The sequence below is a fragment of the Pezoporus flaviventris genome, unplaced genomic scaffold, assembly GCF_033815535.1.
Source record: "Pezoporus flaviventris isolate CSIRO_AGI_PZ_B2104156 unplaced genomic scaffold, CSIRO_AGI_Pfla_v1 ptg000029l, whole genome shotgun sequence".
Lineage (NCBI taxonomy): Eukaryota > Metazoa > Chordata > Aves > Psittaciformes > Psittacidae > Pezoporus > Pezoporus flaviventris.
In genome coordinates, this window is record NW_026892577.1 from 18,127,232 (window position 1) to 18,147,590 (window position 20,359).

Consider the following 20,359-nt stretch of genomic DNA (forward strand, 5'->3'; position numbering starts at 1 on the left):
AAGTACATATAACTGTGTCTAAATATACCTGCTAGAATTACATTTACACTGATCACCCTATTTCTGTTGCAAAATTGATAGTAGAAATGTTACAGTTCTCTATTTTGAATTCCATGAGCATTGTGAAGTCCATTTGCTCTATGAATTTTGAGGTGGACAGCACTGAATTGGCTGCCAGAAATGAAAATAACATTAGATGATTCCTTAAAATACTTTTTAGTGTATAAAGTTCAAGGCTTACCCCTCTACAATTCTGTTTGCAGCACTGGGCAATTGCTGGGCTGGCATGTGTGTGGTGTTTAACTCACAAATTGTCTCTAGTGGATTTCTTCTAAGTGCTTCTCAGTGGCAGACACTCTAATGAGAAATGTATCTGCTTAAAACAGTGTTGAAAGCTGTTAATGTTGTGAGCTACTACTCTTGAGCAAGGTTGTAATTTGAACTGAAGAACGTTAGTATCATACCTCAAAGTGAGTAATACTTAAGTCGTGGCATTTTTAATGTCTCAGGACTGTGGTGATACGGTGTTCAATCTACATGTATATGCTTTCCTCTAAACTGAATAAGAGAACGTGTTTTGAAAAGATAGTTCCTTTTCATGTATTTTAAACAGATATGCAAAAGGGGCCTGCATTTGTTCCAAGATCACTAAAAATCCTGAGATTTCCTAATCTTGGCATGCTTTTGGAAAAAAAATCAGTGTAGATTTGTGTTTAATTTTTGAAATTGTATTTTAAAATTAAAATGAAAATAGTATTACAAAAAATTCTGAAAAAAATCTTTGTGCTACCATATTAGCACTATATAGTTCAGTAGTACAATTAAATCTTCCAAAGCAGTCTTCTGTGCAGCTAGTGGAGTAACTGATGGCAGTAATATGTTCTTACCCTGTGATAGTATGGCCAGAAACACATACTTTTCAGCTGGTTTCAGAGTTATTTATTGGCAGTTGAAGTGTCAAGATTGCAGAATCCTGTGGTCTTATAGATTTTAGACTGCAGCTTTTAGCTTGTAGTTTTTAAAATTTTAATGTCTTTTTGGGTTCAGTTTGATCCCTTTTGTCCTGTTCCCTTCAAGTACAGCCTGTATCTCAGTTTATGCTCTTTTCTTTCCTACTGGCATCTGTTTTTAAATCAACGCTTACATCTTCTCGTTTCTCTCACTCCTGCTAGACTACATCTTTTTTTTTTTTTTTTTCTTGGGCACTGTGCTTGGAGAATTTAGGTATAGATGATTTCACTGAATACAAGTCTCAGTCCATGGCAGCAAAACATGTCTCAGGTGCTGTTGGGGAGAGCAGAAGTAGATGGTGTTGTCATTGCTCATTGAACACTGGTAATGTTCTGCACAAGTGTCTTTTCAAACAACACAGCACATGGAAACGTTGAGAAGGGGAAGTGTGCTGTCAGGAAAAACAAAACCCAACCAACAACAAAAACCGAACTTTGGAAAAATTCCACTGCTTTCTAGCATTTTTGAACATATTTAAACATGCTTTCTTTCTCTAACCTTTGTTCTGAAATCTTGAGCAAATTTGGGAGGATTTTGCAAAGGTGTTGCCTCGTTGTTTTACAGATATCTGCCATGGGAAAAAAACAATCATATTTGAACTATTTGTTTGACAAAACTGACTAAAAGGTCATTTGGGTTTTGGTTTTGCTACCTTCAGTATGAGCGTCTTCACGGGCTCCTTCTGTAATCATTTGTTTGTTGTGTTTGACAGCTAAAAGTTTGCGTCTTTGGTTAGCCTTGGAGATAGGGTGATTGCTTAGACAGTGCAAGGCTGATTCTTCCATAGACAAGATTGCTATGAAGCAAAGTGGCTATTGTTCATTCTATGTTATACCAGTAGATACCAGTCTTTAAGAACACGAGTCCATTGGATTTGCCAAAACCTAGGTTCATTTTGAAGATTATGCAAGTAATAGAGGAGCCAACAGGGAGAGGTGCCATGCTTGACCTCATGCTCACTGACAGGGAAGGGCTGGTTGGAAATGTGATGCTCCAGGGCAGCCTTGATTGTAGCGATCATGAGATGGTCGAATTTGAGATCCTCAGGACAGCGAGAAGAGCGTGCAGCAAGCTCACTGCCGTGGACTTCAGGAGAGCAGACTTTGGCCTCTTCAGGAACCTGCTTCGGAAGGTTCCATGGGATAAAACCCTAGAGGGCAGGGGGGCCCAAGACTGTAGGTTGATATTCAAGGATCACCTGCTACAAGCTCAGGAGTGTTGCATCCCAACTAGAAGGAAGTGCAGCAGGAGGGCCAGGAGACCTCCTTGGATGGATAAGGAGCTCCTGAGGAAAATTCAATTAAAAAAAAGAGGCTTATAAAAGGTGTAAGCAAGGACAGGAGGCCTGGGAAGAACACAGAAATGTTGTCCGGGAAGCTAGGGACCAGGTTAGGAAAGCTAAGGCCCAGTTAGAATTTAAATTTGCTAGGGATGTTAAGGATAACAGGAAGGGATTCTACGGGTACGTAGCGAATAAAAGACTAGGGACAATGTAGGCCCCCTCCGGAAGCTATTGGGAGAACTGGCTACACAGGATTTGGAGAAGGCTGAGGTTCTGAATGACTTCTTTGCCTCGGTCTTCACTGGCAAATACTGTGACCACACCACCCAAGTCTTGGAATGCAGACGCAGGCACTGTGAGAATGAAGATCTTGGTTCCACTGTGGGAGAGGATCTGGTTCGAGGCCATCTTAAGAACCTGAATGTACTCAAGTCCATAGGACCTGATGAAATCCATCCGCAGGTCCTGAAGGAGCTGGTGAATGAAGTTGCTAAGCCACTGCCCATCGTATTTGAGAAATCATGGCAGTCAGGTGAAGATCCCAACGACTGGAAAAAGGGAAATATAACCCCCATTTTCAAGAAGGGGAAAATGGATGACCCGGGGAATTACAGACCAGTCAGTCTCACCTCTGTGCCTGGCAAAATCTTGGAGCAGATTCTCCTGGAAGGCATGCTAAGGCACATGAAAAACAACAAGGTGCTTGGTGACAGCCAGCATGGCTTCACTAAGGGGAAATCCTGCCTGACCAGTTTGGTGGCCTTCTATGATGGGGCTACGGAACTGACGGACAGGGGTAGAGCAGTTGATGTCATCTGCCTGGACTTGTGCAAAGCGTTTGACACTGTCCCCCATGACAGCCTAGTCTCTAAATTGGAGAGACATCAATTTGATGGATGGACCACTCGGTGGATAAAGAACTGGCTGGATGGCCACACACAAAGAGTTGTGGTCAATGGCTCAATGTCTGGCTGGAGACCATTAACGAGTGGTGTCGCTCAGGGATCGGTGTTGGGACCGGTCTTGTTCAACACTTTTGTCAGTGACGTGGACAGTGGGATTGAGTGCGCCCTCAGCAAATCTGCTGATGACACCAAGCTGTGTGGTTCGGTTGATACGCTGGAGGGAATGAACGCCATCCAGAGGGACCTTGACACTTGTGAGGTGGGCTAATGCCAGCCTCATGAAGTTTAACCATGCCAAGTGCAAGGTCCTACACCTGGGTCGGAGCAATCCCAGGCACAGCTACAGGTTGGGCAGAGAAGAGATTCAGAGCAGCCCTGTGGAGAAGGACTTGGGGGTGTTGGTCAGTGAGAAACTTAACATGAGCCAGCAGTGTGAGCTCACAGCCCCGAAAGCCAACTGTATCCTGGGCTGCATCAAAAGGAGCGTGACCAGCAGGTCGAAGGAGGTGATCCTGCCCCTCTGCTCTGCTCTTGTGAGACCTCACCTGAGTATTGTGTGCAGTTCTGGTGTCCTCAACATAAAAAGGACATGGAACTGTTGGAACAAGTCCAGAGAAGGGCCACGAGGATGATCAAGGGACTGGAGCACCTCCTGTATGAAGACAGGCTGAGGAAGTTGGGGCTGTTCAGCCTGGAGAAGAGAAGGCTGCATGGAGACTTCTAGTATCTGAAGGGGGCCTGTAAGGATGCTGGGGAAGGACTCTTCGTTAGGGACTGTAGTGATAGGCCAAAGGATAACGGGTTAAAACTTGAACAGGGGAAGTTTAGATTGGATATAAGGAGGAAGTCCTTTAGTGTAAGGGTGATGAGGCACTGGAATGGGTTGCCCAAGGAAATTGTGAACGCTCCATCCCTGGCAGTGTTCAAGGCCAGGTTGGACAGAGCCATGGGTGACATGGTTTAGTGTGAGGTGTCCCTGCCCATGGCAGGGGGCTTGGAACTGGATGATCTTAAGGTCCTTTCCAGCCCTAACTATTGTATGATTCTATGAATACATCTTAAAGCAGATGATTGTAAAAACGCATTTTGGGTTTCTGCATGGGACTATAGCTGAACATACTATTAGCATTTAAAGTGGTAATTTTTCTGTCTTAAGGTGAAATGGAAGAAATCAGATGTGAAGTTTGAAGACCGATTTGACAAGTATCTGGACCCATCATTCTTTCAGCATAGAGTATGTATGGTTCTAAGACAACCTTACAAAATATCCCTTTGAAATGGTCGCTTTAGTTCAGGTGATGTCATTGAATTTTTAAATGACATCTGAATTTTTGGATGTCACAGGTGTTCTGGGGCAGTGAAACAGGCCAGGTCTAAGACTGTAGACATTAAGACGTAGTTCTGTGTTCCAGGGTTTTAGACTGCTTCAGTAAATGTGCAGGCATGACTTGTAAGCTGGATAACTGCAATTAATCATAAATACGTTTTTTACTCAACTACATGCAAAGCAAAAAGTATTAGCCTAAGCCAATTGGCAACATTGGTTGTCATTGTTTAAACCTATCGTTATAGTCTCCTTATGGGTAGTGTAATGAGATATACTCTTTTCTGAAATCAAAGGGTTTGGATTCCGTTTGGAGCTCAGTGGTGTGCTTCTTAGACACAAACTAATGCCGCTGCATGTTTTGGTCCTGTGCAAAGCAGGGGTGTGAGCATCTTTTTTCCTTAAACCTCCTCAGTAGGAAGGCAGCAGTATATTATGTTGCCTTTCCTTTACCAAGGCAGCATGCATAGCCAATTGTTCAAACTTTGCTGTGATAACTTCATCATGAGCAAGCTTGGCCACTGAAGAGCTTTATGTATGGTGTTTCACAAGCTGTTCTTAGTGGGACTTTCTGCAACTGTATTGTTACTTACAGCATGGGTTTACTGTTATTTTGCTAGTGCTGACAAGCTATCCTGCTAGGCAACAATTTATCTTTATTGGAACAAATCTGAAATATATTTACAGTTTTAAACCTTAGGGATGTGTTTTCTTTTTGTAGATTCACTGGTTTTCAATTTTCAATTCTTTTATGATGGTGATCTTTCTGGTTGGCCTAGTGTCTATGATATTAATGAGAACTTTGCGAAAAGATTATGCAAGATACAGCAAGGAGGAAGAAATGGATGATATGGTAAGATCTGCATTTGCAGTTTTTTCCGTCTCTTTTTTAAGGCTTGTTGTTTTCTCTTCAAGAAAAACTGCTTTAAGTGTGTCTTGAAAGTTAGTTGTTTTCTTTATAACATGCTCCTAGAATTGTCTGTAGTCACTGTGTTAACGTTCATATCCGTAATAAGGTTAAACAAGGTCTATTCAAAGTGTGTAATAGAAGCCTGTGTATACTCCTAGGAACTTCAGAGGCTTTTAGGGATAGGGAAGGAATCTCATACATTTTACTGCATTGTACATTCAGGTAGTAATTTTTGTTGTTTTCATAAGCATAAGCAAAGGAAACTTTTCTCCTAGATTTGATGCTTTCAGCAGAGAAGATACAGGTGCACTTGAAGTTGCTTTAATAAATCAAAACTTTAATTTTCACCGAACTTGTGTTTTTTTTTATTAATTGCCATGATTAGACTTAATTTTTGTTGTTGTTGTTCTTGCTCCTAGGACAGAGATCTAGGTGATGAGTATGGGTGGAAGCAGGTCCATGGAGATGTGTTTAGACCATCCAGTCATCCACTAATATTTTCCTCGCTTATTGGTTCTGGTTGTCAAATTTTTGCAGTGTCTCTTATAGTCATTGTTGTTGCAATGATAGAGGATTTATACACAGAGTAAGTATAATAGTACCATGCCTTCCACATATAAATGCTTAAATGAACAAAATGATTGCAAAAGTGAATGTTCTAACTGGTCTGGAAAAAATTGTTCGAGAGTCTTTAGTCTTTATCTTTAGAACAGCTGTAGCTGTATTCAGAAGGGCTTTTTTAAGTTGTATTGAAACTTTGTCCTACTCTTATCATGTGAGTTGGTCTCCTTTAATTTTACTCCTTTAATGCTTTTTACATGATTTATTATGAAACTAGTCTGTTCCGCAGCATCATGGGTAGATGATACAGGAAATAAATGGTAAAAGCTACGTATTTCACTCCTGGTTTCTTCTGGAGCGACAAGATACTACTATATTTCTTACCCTGTTTTCCCCACCGTGTCCTCTAAAGAACTGGAGTGGCAGCATGCTGTGTTGTGAATACTCCTGTTCACTGCTAACAATTCATTAAGCCAGTCTTACCCACAGCTCTTCTCAGCACTGGAGATTTAATTTTTTAAGTTCTTTCAAACAGATACAGCTCAGCCTGTGTTTCATGTAGAGCCTCCAGCCACAGGAGGGCTGGGGTCCTGATTGGAGAGAGTTCATTTAAAACGAAAAAAGTACTCAAGTTTAAATTTACCACACCACTTGTGGTTCACCCAGTATTTTTCCTTTACCTTATATCTGTTTGAGATTTTTGGTGTCTTGAATGGACTTCTTATGTTTCTGTAGTGGTTGTATTTTGGATATTGTGGGGTTTTTTGTTTTGTTTTGTTTTTTTTTACAAGTGCTTTGTTTTAAGCACTGACTAGAATTCCAAATCTGTTATATTTTCCCCATCACCTGTAACTTGATTTTAACAAGTTGTAATACTCCTAATGTGCCACTAGAGAGAGCTCTTGTTTTTGAAGTTGGCTGCCTTGTAATGGTGTGATTAAATAGGTACTCTGTAGTAGCAGTACCTTGGCATATTCTCATTTTTCATATGGTGTTATTCCCCCCTTATGTCCCATGGTTACATTTCTGGAGAGTTTTACATACACGCTTTTAATTGTACAGCATGTCAGCCCTTAAAGGGAGGGAATGAAACCATTTCAGAATGTTCATGCACTGTAGGGAAGCTGTAAATTGGTAATGGCAATTGTAAAATGTGTCAGAACAGTAATTTTAAAAAATATATGTGCACTCAGTCTTTTATTTCATTATCACTTTATATCACTGTAAGTGAATTTAATTCTGGGTGTGTAACAGAACAATTGACCAAATCAGGTGCAGACAGTTCTTATGTTTAGAAGAATAGTGATGTGAGTGAAAAAGGCTGTAAACCAGAATTACAAGAATGATTGCCTGTCAGTGTTCTTCAGGTATTTCAAAACTCTCAGGAGTCATGTCAGCTGTTAATTTATTGTACTGTATTGTGTTTTGGGAAGCTTTTCTATTGGAATATTTGAAGCATAAGTGAGTAAGCTTGAGAATAGGAAATTTTGAGACAATTTAAGATGAACATCTGTGGGTCATTTTACAATTAGCCTGGATTTACATGTGTCATTTCAGACTATGCATAGACTTCTGGGGGTTTCCATGTGTTTCTGAATTGTCTGAAGTTAGGAGAAGTGTTAAATGCACTTTCTGTCTCACCAGTAGCTTTCTAAAATGGAACTACTGCTTCTTTTTGTTGTTTTTTTTTTTTTAAGAGGCAAATGTTAGCATGTGTGACCAGAAGGTATATTTGCTTAGTTCAATACATAAAGTCATGGAACACAGTCGTACTAAAGATTACTTCTTTGAGTAGGGCAGGCATCCAGTAATGGTTCATCAAAAACCAAAGTGCCGGTAGTTTGGAATCTTGCAGAACAAGTAATTTGCAGCAAGTACAGCAAACTGGCTGAAAACTTTCTGCTGCTTTTTGCTGACAAACAGCAGCAGAGGGACATGGCGATACAGCTCTATTCATGAGTAACGTTTATAGCTTGCTATAATTTTTAGCCATGACTTTTAAAAATAAATTTGGAGATGGCTTTTGTGATTTAAAATTATTAGCTTTGCCTGTAAAATTATAGAAAAATTATGTCAAAATGAGTACTCCAGCATTTAATGCAATAATAATTTTAAAATTACTGAACTCTTCTGGCTGGACTACTCAGTGGTGATTTGTGGCTTCATTTATAGTATTTATAGCTTCTAAATCAGGTTTTCTAATTTTCTGTAAGATGAACACTTTCAATCTTAGAAGTTAATTTCTGAGGGATGGCAGAAACACCACTCACACTCTTAACATATTTTTGTTAATACTGGCCTTCATATTAAGTAAAGAGGGACTTTTGTCTGCAGTAGTTGAATCTTATAGTTGATGTATGTCATAGAAATAGTTCAGTTCTTTATACACAAAGTATACCTTGTCCAAATGTCAGAATATTTTGATCAGAGATGAGGTTTTGTACTCCTGTGAAAATAAACACATATTAGAAAAGGATGTACTATGTCAAAACTGGTTTGGTTTTTTTTCCAGGTTGAATTAGACTTGGCCAGAAGCTTTGGATACAAACAGTTCTCATTATTATGCAGATTTTACAATTTCAGCACTTTTAAATTACTACATTAGCTAAAAATATTAACTAACTGCTTCTAAATGTACATATCTTACTGTAATCTTTTGCTCTAATAAAGCTTGTTTTTCTGTTTCATTTACCAAAAAAATCACTTATTGTAGGAGAGGATCAATGCTTAGTACAGCTATATTTGTTTATGCTGCAACATCACCAGTGAATGGATATTTTGGAGGAAGCCTTTATGCTAGACAAGGAGGTAAATTGTTTTCATGTTTCAGCATTTTCATTAAATTCTTAAAGGAAGAAATTATTTTGTGATTTGCACCAGTACAGAGGTGTCCTCCTGGAGTTGGGTCATTCAGATGGAATCCATTAAATTCTTAATAAACAGAAATATGTTGAGTATATTTAACTTTCTTCTTATTTCCTATTCAGTTTTGGCTGCATTTTTTAACTAAAGATAGGTGAAGTCTTTGGTTAATTTAAAAATAATAAGAGCTAAAGAACTGTTAACAGTTGTATCTTATGAATTGCTTGTTATACTCTTTGTATATAATTGTTTGGCTCATGAAATCCAGAGATGTAATAGTCTCTCCCTCATCTACAGCGTGCTGTTAAATAGCTCATATTGTCTTCTCCAGATGACTCCTACATAGCCCTCCTTTACACGTACCGGGGTGTGTTATGTTTATTAACACAGAAAGAACTTACAGTACTTACTAGACCATTAATTGTGGATGAGGAGAACTGTTTATAGCATCTTTTAAAGAAGGTTATTCTTTCCAATATGTGCTCTGCTTTATACTTAGCAAACTCAAAATGAGTTATCAGTAGAGAGCAGAAACTCAATAAAGTTGACATAACAGATTTGGACAGGCTGTCTTCAAGTGCTTCCCACTATGCCTTTGAGTTATGACCAGTTATGTCCTTGCAGTCCAATAGCTTCATCCATTCCCTATGCTGCAACAAAAGAGTAATCAATATCTGTTATCTTCTACAGTGCTTTATTAAAAATAATTCTGGTAGGTTTGCAGACGAAAATCTTGTATCTTTTTATCACGACATACTTGTTAGTATGCAGTCTCAACCGCACTGTACTCTTGAGTTTTGGGGTTAGATGTTTCTTTTCATGTGGTTTGTTTATAAACCTAGTAATTTGTAGAAAAACAGATCTAGGTAAATGAGGGTTGTTCTAAGTATACCGTGCTGTATAGTTGAGCCAAATTTGCATACTTTTTTCTATAGTTCAGGCGTTTATCAAACCATGAAATGGTGATTACGTTGGCTCACGGTGACAATACATATAATGGTTTTAAAAAGAATATGCTAGCTTTCTGGTTTTATTTAGTGCATATTTCAGATGCATGTATGGTATATTTAAATATATATAGTATTTAAGAGCATAGAAACTAAAGGGAATACAGACAGTGAAAATTCTTAAGGTGTTGCCCAAGAGCATTGGTGGTGGTGGGGGGTTGGTGGTTGGTTTGTTTTGTTTTTTTTTTTCTGTCGCTCCTCAGAGACCCCTAAACTTAATAACTGCTTACAAGTGATGTTGTTTCCTTTATGGCTGGGGTTTAGAAATCACTTTCTACCTTTTTTGATGTTGAAGATGCATGAGTTCAATTTTACTGTATATTCAATGCTGTGGCATTTTGCTTTACATTAGGGACAACCAGTTCCTTAACACATCCTGAATGTAAGCTGGCTTAGTTGGATCAAGACAACCCAGAGCAGGTGCTGCCTTGAAAGCAGCTACAGTACTGACTTGTCCCTTGAGTGCTGCTGAGCTCCTAACGCTCTCAGGGTGTGAGCCGGATCTGCACAGGACCGGCTCTGCACAGGTCCAGCTCTGCTGTCACTGTCTCTACTAACCTTCAGCTTACACGTACACTTGATGTTCCATACTCTGGTTTGTTTGGCCAGCTTATTCAGCATGTGCTATTCCTCAGCTGGAATTTTGTCATGCTGTATCCCATTTCCCATCTTTTCACCTGACGTAATAAATTGATTAATGTGCTGCTTCTTGTGAGTTGCCAGGAGTCAAATCAAACTGTTAGCTGACTTGCATTGATGTAGTATGTTGTTACTTATTTCTTTCACCTTTTTGGGAGTAGAAGTAGAGCACCTCAGTTCTAGAGATCTTGCTGATAACTTTTTGAGCAAAATATGCTGTATCTTACCAGCCCCATTGGCATGTCCATTCTTACAGGAAGGCGATGGATAAAGCAGATGTTCATTGGAGCCTTCCTTATTCCGGCAATGGTGTGTGGAACTGCCTTCTTCATTAACTTCATTGCTATCTATTATCATGCTTCAAGAGCTATACCCTTTGGAACTATGGTGAGTCATTTTACTGGAGAATTTAAACACCATTGTAGGCAAAGGTAAACTACATTTTACTCTAAGTACAATTGTGAGTCATAGCTTTAGCTTCCCAGTTCGAAATTTATTCTAGGAGCAGTTTGAGGTGCTTCAAGTATAATTCGTTTTAATCATGATAGCAACAGCTGTTGGATGCCAATAACAGTCTTCTCTCGGCTTAAAATGACATTTCTGCTTTGTATTCAAGAGTAGTGCTACAACAACATGGGAAGTTAGTAACTTGAATTTTCTTCTGGATGGCCAATTCAAACTGGTTATAAGCTAAAAGGATTCCAACTGAAAGCGACTTCTGAAACATTGCAGTCAAGCAGAAAAAATAAAAAAGACTAGGCAACAGTGTGAGATTAGATGTCCTGAGGAGATCTGGCTTTTCAAAAGTGAATCAGTTTTCACTTTGTGAAGTTGTATTTAGTATCTGGTTACGGTCTTGTGTCTGTGTATTAACCATGTCACTTGAAAAACGATGCTGGTTGGATTACTTTTTCATTTAATCAGGATGACTTTTCTTGTTCCTTGTGGCTTTTGTGAGGATTTTGTTTGTCATGACCCTTTCAAGCAACCTCAGATAACCCTATGAATCATAGAATTGTAGAATGGTTTGGGTTAGAAGGAACCTTTAAACTTATCTAGTTCTAACTTCCTGCCATAGGCAGAGACACCTTCTGCTACACCAGGTTGCTCACTTTGTCCCCTGTCCCTGCTCTCCCTTTAACCCTGACCAATAAGCTCTCAGTCAGCTTCTCATCTGTCCCCAGGCAGAGGTCATAGAATCATAGAATCGTTAGGGTTGGAAAGGACCTTAAGATCATCTAGTTCCAACCCCCCTGCCGTGGGCAGGGACACCTTATGCTAAATCATATCACCCAAGGCCTCGTCCAACCTGGTCTTGAACACTGCCAGGGATGGAGCATTCACAACCTCCCTGGGCAACCTATTCCAGTGCCTCACCACCCTAACAGGAAAGAATTTCCTTCCTATATCCAACCTAAACTTCCCCTGTTTAAGTTTTAACCCGTTACCCCTTGTCCTGTCACTACAGTCTCTAATGAAGAGTCCCTCCCCAGCATCCCTATAGGCCCCCTTCAGATACTGGAAGGCTGCTATGAGGTCTCCACGCAGCCTTCTCTTCTCCAGGCTGAACAGCCCCAACTTCCTCAGCCTGTCTTCATACAGGAGGTGCTCCAGTCCCCTGATCATCCTCGTGGCCCTCCTCTGGACTTGTTCCAACAGTTCCATGTCCTTTTTATGTTGAGGACACCAGAACTGCACACAATACTCCAAGTGAGGTCTCACAAGAGCAGAGCAGAGGGGCAGGATCACCTCCTTTGACCTGCTGGTCATGCTGCTTTTGATGCAGCCCAGGACACAGTTGGCTTTCTGGGCTGCGAGCTCACACTGCTGGCTCATGTTCATTTTCTCATCAACCACCACCCCCAAGTCCTTCTCCACAGGGCTGCTCTGAATCTCTTCTCTGCCCAACCTGTAGCTGTGCCTGGGATTGCTCCGACCCAGGTGTAGGACCTTGCACTTGTCATGGTTAAACTTCATGAGGTTGGCATCAGGCCACCTCACAAGTGTGTCGAGGTCCCTCTGGATGGCATTCCTTCCCTCCAGCGTATCAACCGAACCACACAGCTTGGTGTCATCAGCAGATTTGCTGAGGGCGCACTCAATCCCACTGTCCACGTCACTGACAAAAGTGTTGAACAAGACCGGTCCCAACACCGATCCCTGAGGGACCCCACTCGTTAATGGTCTCCAGCCAGACATTGAGCCATTGACCACAACTCTTTATGTGTGGCCATCCAGCCAGTTCTTTATCCACCGAGTGGTCCATCCATCAAATTGATGTCTCTCCAATTTAGAGACAAGGATGTTGTGTGGGACAGTGTCGAATGCTTTGCAGAAGTCCAGGTAGATGACGTCAACTGCTCTACCCCTGTCCATCAGTTCCATAGCCCCATCATAGAAGGCCACCAAATTGGTCATGCAGGATTTCCCCTTAGTGAAGCCATGCTGGCTGTCACCAAGCACCTTGTTGATTTTCATGTGCCTTAGCATGCCTTCCAGGAGAATCTGCTCCAAGATTTTGCCAGGCACAGAGGTGAGACTGACTGGTCTGTAATTCCCTGGGTCATCCATTTTCCCCTTCTTGAAAATGGGGGTTATATTTCCCTTTTTCCAGTCGTCGGGAGCTTTACCTGACTGCCATGATTTCTCAAATACGATGGGCAGTGGCTTCGCAACTTCATTCACCAGCTCCTTCAGGACCCACGGATGGATTTCATCGGGACCCAAGGACTTGTGCATGTTCAGATTTTTAAGATGGTCTCGAACCAGATCCTCTCCTACAGTGGCGCAAGGTCTTCATTCTCACAGTCCCTGCATCTGCCTTCCAATACTTGAGTGGTTTGGTCAGAGCCTTTGCCAGTGAAGACCAAGGCAAAGAAGTCATTTAGAACCTCAGCCTTCTCCAAATCCCGTGTAGCCAGTTCTCCCAAGAGCTTCCTGAGGGGGCCTACGTTCCACTTACTCTAAGCCTCTTTTTTTCAATTGAGTTTTCCTCAGGAGCTCCTTATCCATCCAAGGAGGTCTCCTGGCCCTCCTGCTGCACTTCCTTCTAGTTGGGATGCAACACTCCTGAGCTTGTAGCAGGTGATCCTTGAATATCAACCTACAGTCTTGGGCCCCCCTGCCCTCTAGGGTTGTATCCCATGGAACCTTCCAAAGCAGGTTCCTGGAGCGGCCAAAGTCTGCTCTTTTGAAGTCCACGGCAGTGAGCTTGCTGCATGCTCTTCTCACTCTCCTGAGGATCTCAAATTCGAGCATCTCATGATTGCTGCATCCAAGGCTGCCCTGGAGCATCACATTTCCAATGAGCCCTTCCCTGTTGGTGAGCACGAGGTCAAGCACGGCACCTCTCCTTGTCGGCTCCTCTATTACATGCAGAAGGAAGTTGTCTTCTACACAATCGAGGAACCTCCTGGATTGCTTGTGCCGGGCTGTACCGTCCTTCCAACAGATGTCAGGGTGGTTGAAGTCACCCATGAGAACAAGGGCCTGCGAGCGTGAGGCTTTTCCTATCTGTCCATAGAGTGCTTCATCCGTAGGTTCTCCTTGATCAGGCAGTCTGTAACAGATCCCCAGAGTAATGTCTCCCATAGCTATATTCCCTTTAACCCTGACCCACAAACTCTCTGTGGACTGCTCACCTGTCCCCAGACAGAGTTCCATACTCTCCAGCCTATCCCTAACATAAAGGGCAACTCCCCCTCCCCGCCTGCCAGTTCTGTCTTTTCTAAAGAGCCTGTAACCTTCCATTCCAACACTCCAGTCATAGGAGCCATCCCACCATGTTTCTGTGATGCCTGTTATATCATACCCCCGTAGACGTGCACACATATCTAATTCCTCTTGTTTGTTCCCCATGCTATGGGCATTTGTATAGAGGCATCTGAGCCAAGCTCCAACTGAAGCTGGCTCATTGGCTGGAGCAGCTGGGATATCTCTCCATTGCTCCAAGCATTTATTATAGGTTCTGGCAACTGACTGTGTGTGTTGGAATGGAATGATGCTCCCCTCCCCCAATACATCTAGTTAAAGCCTCCTTGACCAGTCTGGCAAGCCTCCTGCCAAAACTGCTCTTTCCCTTCTTCATCAGAGCAGCTCCACCAGCCCCCACTAGACCCGGCCTCCAAGCTTGGGTCCTGTGTTCAGGACACCCAAATCCCTGACTATGACACCACCCTTTTAACCAGTTATTAACCTGGCTAATCCTCCTAGCTTTTTTAAGGTCCTCCCCTGTACCCTGGAGAATTGATGAAAAGACCACCTGAGCTCCAGAGCCCCTAACCACCTCTTCCAGGGCTCTGTAGTCCTTCTTTATGTTCCCTAGGCTACTACTGTCTATATCCCTAGCACCCACATGTATCACTAGGAGTGGGTAATAGTCCGTGAGACTTACTAGAGCAGGCAGCCTCTCTGCCACATCCCTGATCCGTGCCCCCGGTAGGCAACACACCTCCCTTGAGACGGGGTCTGGCCGGCAGACAAGTGCTTCTGTCCCTTTCAGTGCAGAGTCCCCTACTACTATGACCCGCTGTTTTTTCCTAGCAGCACCAGTAGAGATCTTCTTTAGCAGTGCATCAGCCGGCTGTTTCTGGCTCGAGTGCGCTTCCTCATTAGCCCCCTGCAGGACAGCAGAGCGGTTCTGCGTGGGGATAGGGGATTTAGGGGGAAGCTCCTTGCTTTTGGTTGTCCTTTTCCTTCTTCTTTTTTGTTGTTTTTTTTTTTGTCACTAATTCCCAGCTTCCCAGGTTAATGGCCTCCTTCTTTCCTTCATGAGGTAGAGGTGAAGCTCGAGGCCCCTGCACAGTTTAGGCCAGGAGCAAGCATTCCTGCTTACTCACAGCTTCCCTGACATCTCAGTCTGTTAACAGCATCCCACACTCCAGAGGGCAATGCACTCCAGCTGATCATTGGCATACAGTGCTCTCCAGCCAGACATTGACCAGACAATGTAATCACTTGGTGCTTTGGCAGAATTTCTGTTTGAGCTTGCAAGAGGTAGTAGTTGAGGGCAGATTTTTTTTCCGAAATATGCGGCATAAAATTGTTTTTTCTTATTCTGTGCAATAGCACTGTGAACTTACAAAATATTTTAATATAGGAAGGCTTGTTTTCAATTTCTGGAGCAGGACTTGGGATTAACATTTTTTTTTATATTTTATACCTTCTATCTTTGCATATCAGTATTTGTGATATGTTAAATTATTCAGTCTGTTCAGAAATGTTTGAGTAGCCTTGGATTTCTTTTTAGTTTAAATACACCACAAAATGAAGCTTAGTGTTACAAGTTCTGTCTTACATATTGTATTATTTGGGATATGATCAAATTCAGTGTGTGACTGAAAATACTTCTTAAGAACACATTGTTAATGAATGAATGTGGTAGAAATCATAAAGGGTAATAAAAAGAGACAATTGTCAGTTTCAGGCAAAGGTTTTCAACAGTTTTTTACTGATGGAGGAGTCATTAATTTAATTATACATTGCTGCTTCTAATCACCTCCTTATTAGTAGCATTTGCAATGCATGCCTAGATACCAACTTTTTACATTGAATTCATTGTTATAAACCCACTAAATATAATGTCAGGCTAAATATGACTATAAAACTGTTCACTTAATTTTTTCTGTTTTTCTTCAAGAAATTAGACTAAATTTCTATTTTTGGATATGTATCAAATATATTAGTTGTTGCCCCAAAGGAATATTGTATTGGTTTTTCTTTCCTAAGCTGGCGGTCATATACAGTACTGTCATAAAAGTTTACAACATTGATCTTCGATATGCTCAAAGAGGCTCTGTTTTACTGCTGAGCAAGCATTTATGATATCACATTTCTCACTTGTATTCCCATTTGGAGGTCAGGAATGCTGAGGGAAGGGAATTCTACCTGTGCTGAAGTTTGTCTTGTAAATCTCTTCAACTGATTTGTATTTTAAGATCATGGAAACATGTATATGCCAGAAGCAAATGGAAATATAAATCTTCTGGGGTCACTTAATCAGGATGTTAGGACTCTTTATACACAGTGATTTTAATGATCTCAAGGTTTTATGAAAGTGTTTGAATCATTATGACTGTGGCAATAAAACTTCACTGGAGTTAACAGACTTCTAGTAGGAGCAGGTTATGAATCGTAAAGTTCATCAGCGTAAGCAATGCTCTGATGACTTCAAATCAGCTAATGAAGCTGGTTTGTAGAAGGAAATGAAAATTGTTTGAAATTACCGTGTTCTGCCTTGGGTTTAAGTCCCCAGGAAGCCCTCTGGCTTTATGGATAAGGAACCTTTGTGTCTTTCTGCCTTTGTTTTCAAGGTAGAGAAGCTTCCAGAATTCTCTAGTGCAAACTTGCTGCTGCAGCTTTCTTGGGAGAATAAAACCTTGGCCATCTCAATGTACTAGAACACAAAAATTACTTCCTTTACCCTGTCATGTCTTGAAGCCACCCTCCTTGATTTAAATTGCTGGCAAGAATTGCTACCCTTTCTTGACTACTGTAAATCTTGAAAAAACAGAAACAGAGTTGCTGAAAAAAGTCTCTGAGCTAAAAGGTTGCTAAGAGACTCTGCTTCAATATGATATCCTGTGCTTTGCCATTTTGCATTGCCATCCTCTGTGAACCTCTTGGTAGTCTCTTTTCTCTGACTTAATTCCTCCCTGCAGACAGATTTTTCAATAGAATGTAGGCAAGGGCAGCCAATAGTGTCAAAGCCAAGATATCCAAGCTAACAGTTGCTGCATCTTTGATCCACCTGTCTGCTCTTTTACACTTTGCCTTGAAATGCTCAGATAGATTGGGCTCTTCAGGATCCTCATACACCTCATTGTCATTGCAGTCTGCTTTTCTGGTTCGAACTTCAAGGGGATCCCAGACATCAGGAATGAGTTATACGAGGTGAATGGAGCTTTGAAGATGTGATAGGGACTGGGAAGATCCAAAGCTTGTTTCTGAAATAGTTCTTTGGTCTTGGGACTCTGCTTTTAGCCCTGTTAGATATACTGTGCAAGCACTCTTACCTGCACTGTGACAGACATGGTGTAGTGAAATACACCATGAGCCTGAACAAAGACTTAACCTCTTCCCTGGGATATCTTTCAGCTGCTTTTCCCTTCAAAATGCAGTAAAGAATGCAGATTTTATTCAAATATGAGAGCTTTTTAAAACTTAACAATTTAAAACTTTCAATTCCTTAAGCATATGAAAGAGAGATAGAAGTCTGGGTTTTGCTCTCTCATCTCTTCACCTTTATAGAAATGCAGTGGGTGCTGTTCAATTCTCTGTTCTTTTGGAGCCCAAATTTGATTTTTGGGGTTGTTGGTTTGTTGGGGTTTTTTTACTATATCCTGTTACTAGTGAACACAGATGAGTTGTGAAGGTGTTGTACACCTTGACTTACCTTCTGTTGCTGTTTGTGAGTCTTTTCAGTGTATTTCGCAATCACCTTTCTGTTTTGTTGTGTTTAAATTATATGCAAAAAATAGAGCATGGAACAAGTAAAAAGAATTTTAGATAATGGCAAGTGAAGTGACCTCTTCATATATGTTTGAGGAGTGTGGTGGTAGTTCTATGCAGAAATAGTAAGTAATGCAGAATTGCTACAGACTACAGCATGATTGAATTTGAAGGGAGCATCTTAAATCTGACATCTCGTAAGTTGTGACTGCTTTACGTTGTTCTGCATGTGATACATAATTTAAAGATTTCCTTTAAGGCTGCTATGACTAGTGTAATATTCTGACTGCAGCATCCATGCGTATTGTATTAAGATGTACCATTTTTGTTGTGTTTGAGCAGTAGGTTCCTGGGTGGCTAACGTTTCCAGTATGCATTTTAAATTATTTAATCAAATAGGGTTATTTATGCACACTGATTTTTCTCTTGGGATTGAGAACCTAGTGTCTGCATCTTTTATACCTTGTTTAAACTGGAAGAAAGTGTTTCCTCCAAGAGATGGCTTAATCCAGTCTGCAGCCATCCCTGACAGCTCTAACTTGATATGACTACTGGCTGACACTGCAAAAGGAGGACCTGATAGCACCAATGATTTTCATGCCTTGAGCCAGATAAGGAAATACATCTGGCTAAAAACAGAAAAAAAATTAGTTATATACATTTAGCAGAGTAAATCCTCAGATTGCCTGAAAATGACTCTGGAAACCTTGGCTGAAAGCCTCATTTTTGCTGAAAATAGATACAGCATAATGCTTCTGCCTAATTTTTCAACAGTTCAGTTTATTACCCAAAGCAGCATCCTAGATTAACAACTTAGTTGTAATAAAATTAATAACACTTTATTTTGAAGCCTTTATTCTTTTATTGTTCTGTATAATGTTTGGCCAGATGATGTGCAGAAAACTGTTTCATTATACAGATTCAGTAACCTCTATATGGGGGAGAGTCACGTGACTGAGAGTGCGGTTTTGGTAGCTGATGGGAAAGATCAAGCTGCTGCTTTGACAGTTAATTTTTATTGCTTTTCTCCCTTGTGCATTAAGCAGTCAAGGCACCATAACCTGCCAGTAGCTGTTTAATATTAGATATGCTCATAAAAATTTTAATTATCACCTTTGAATGAAGTTTAATCTACAGTTGTCAGAAAATATGAAACACATGGCACTAGAACATAAATTATATCCCTCTTGACAATGTTTCCTTTCTAATAAGGAAAACTGAATTCTGCACGTTCAGTCAAGGGCAGTAGAATATTCTTTCCCCATTAAAACAAAACAAAAAGGGGTTAGAAAGAATGTAAGCTTGGTGAGGCTGACAGTCTCTTCTTCTGTGGCAACTAAAACCTGCAAACTAAATCAGATGCTTGTGTATAAATAAGATATTTTGTACAACAAAAACACAGCAGTCAAAAGGGGTATGTTTTAATAAACTGCTTAGTTGAAAAGCTCATGTAATTTGGCTTCAGCAACATGGATTATGGAGAACGTGCTTGTTTGCTTGATGGAAAACCAGGTTTGTAGATCTAGTAGATTTGCCTGTTTGCATAATCTGTGTTTTCTGAAATAGCTAAAACTGTTCTCTGAATTTCTCTTGGCTGGTGTTACATTACTTCTCTTATAAGGCTCACAAAGGGCTAACTTTTTTACCTCTGCCAGTCATGCAACAGCATTGGGGTTTGAGCTTTTTGGTATGTTACTAGTGACCTCTGCAGGGAGATGCTTCTGCTGGAGGGAAGAGCATGTGGAGATGGTGAATGGAGACCAGTAAGTGCCTGAGCTGCTGTCACCATTGTAATCTGATTATCCAGAACTTTTGAGGCAGAAGTCTCAACTTCATCTCTTTTTTTTTTTTTTTTTTTTTTTTTTCTGTAAAGACACTTGTGTACCACAGTGCCCTGTGTTCACTTCAGTTTGGATTTAAACTCTCTCGGGTTTAGACATTGCCCACCCTGCATCTTCAACTGCCCTTGCTATGTGTGGCAACAGGCACTACCTGTTCAGCTTGGGGAGGGAGGCAGTGTCTTCACCTCAGAGTTGAAATTAAGAGGAACATGCCTTTTAAAAAGGCAGAAGCTAGAAAAGCTAGCTGTCCCCAGTCTCTCACAATCAGAGAAGACTAATGCTGCCAAGAATGAAGAAAGTAAATACTCAGCAAGCATCAGTCTGTGCAGGTAGACTACACTGTCGTCAGAGTTGGAAGCAAGAAAGAAGGTGCTGCTGAGATCAGCAGAGTGTGTGTTGATTCTAACCAGTACTGACTGTGTTGGTCAACCTACTAAGACCAGCATGTTGCCCCCACCAGGGTGGGGTTATCTCAGAAGACAGAATGTTCACATCTTTATCAACTTGATCAGGTAGAAGTGGAAGGCATTCCTGAGACTGCACTGTGGTCCATCCTTGCTTGCCTAGT

The 20,359-nt window shown here is 41.1% G+C and overlaps 1 protein-coding gene across 2 annotated transcripts in view; it reads left to right on the plus strand.

The window, feature by feature from the left end:
• TM9SF3 (transmembrane 9 superfamily member 3) overlaps positions 1-20,359 on the plus strand; it is a 59,694-nt gene that overhangs the window by 26,057 nt on the left and 13,278 nt on the right. For both annotated transcript variants that reach the window (XM_061459375.1, XM_061459373.1), the window contains exons 5-9: positions 4,355-4,432; positions 5,244-5,375; positions 5,852-6,018; positions 8,707-8,801; positions 10,758-10,888. In XM_061459375.1, the coding sequence (XP_061315359.1) occupies positions 4,355-4,432; positions 5,244-5,375; positions 5,852-6,018; positions 8,707-8,801; positions 10,758-10,888 (603 nt within the window). The remainder of the gene's footprint in view (positions 1-4,354; positions 4,433-5,243; positions 5,376-5,851; positions 6,019-8,706; positions 8,802-10,757; positions 10,889-20,359) is intronic.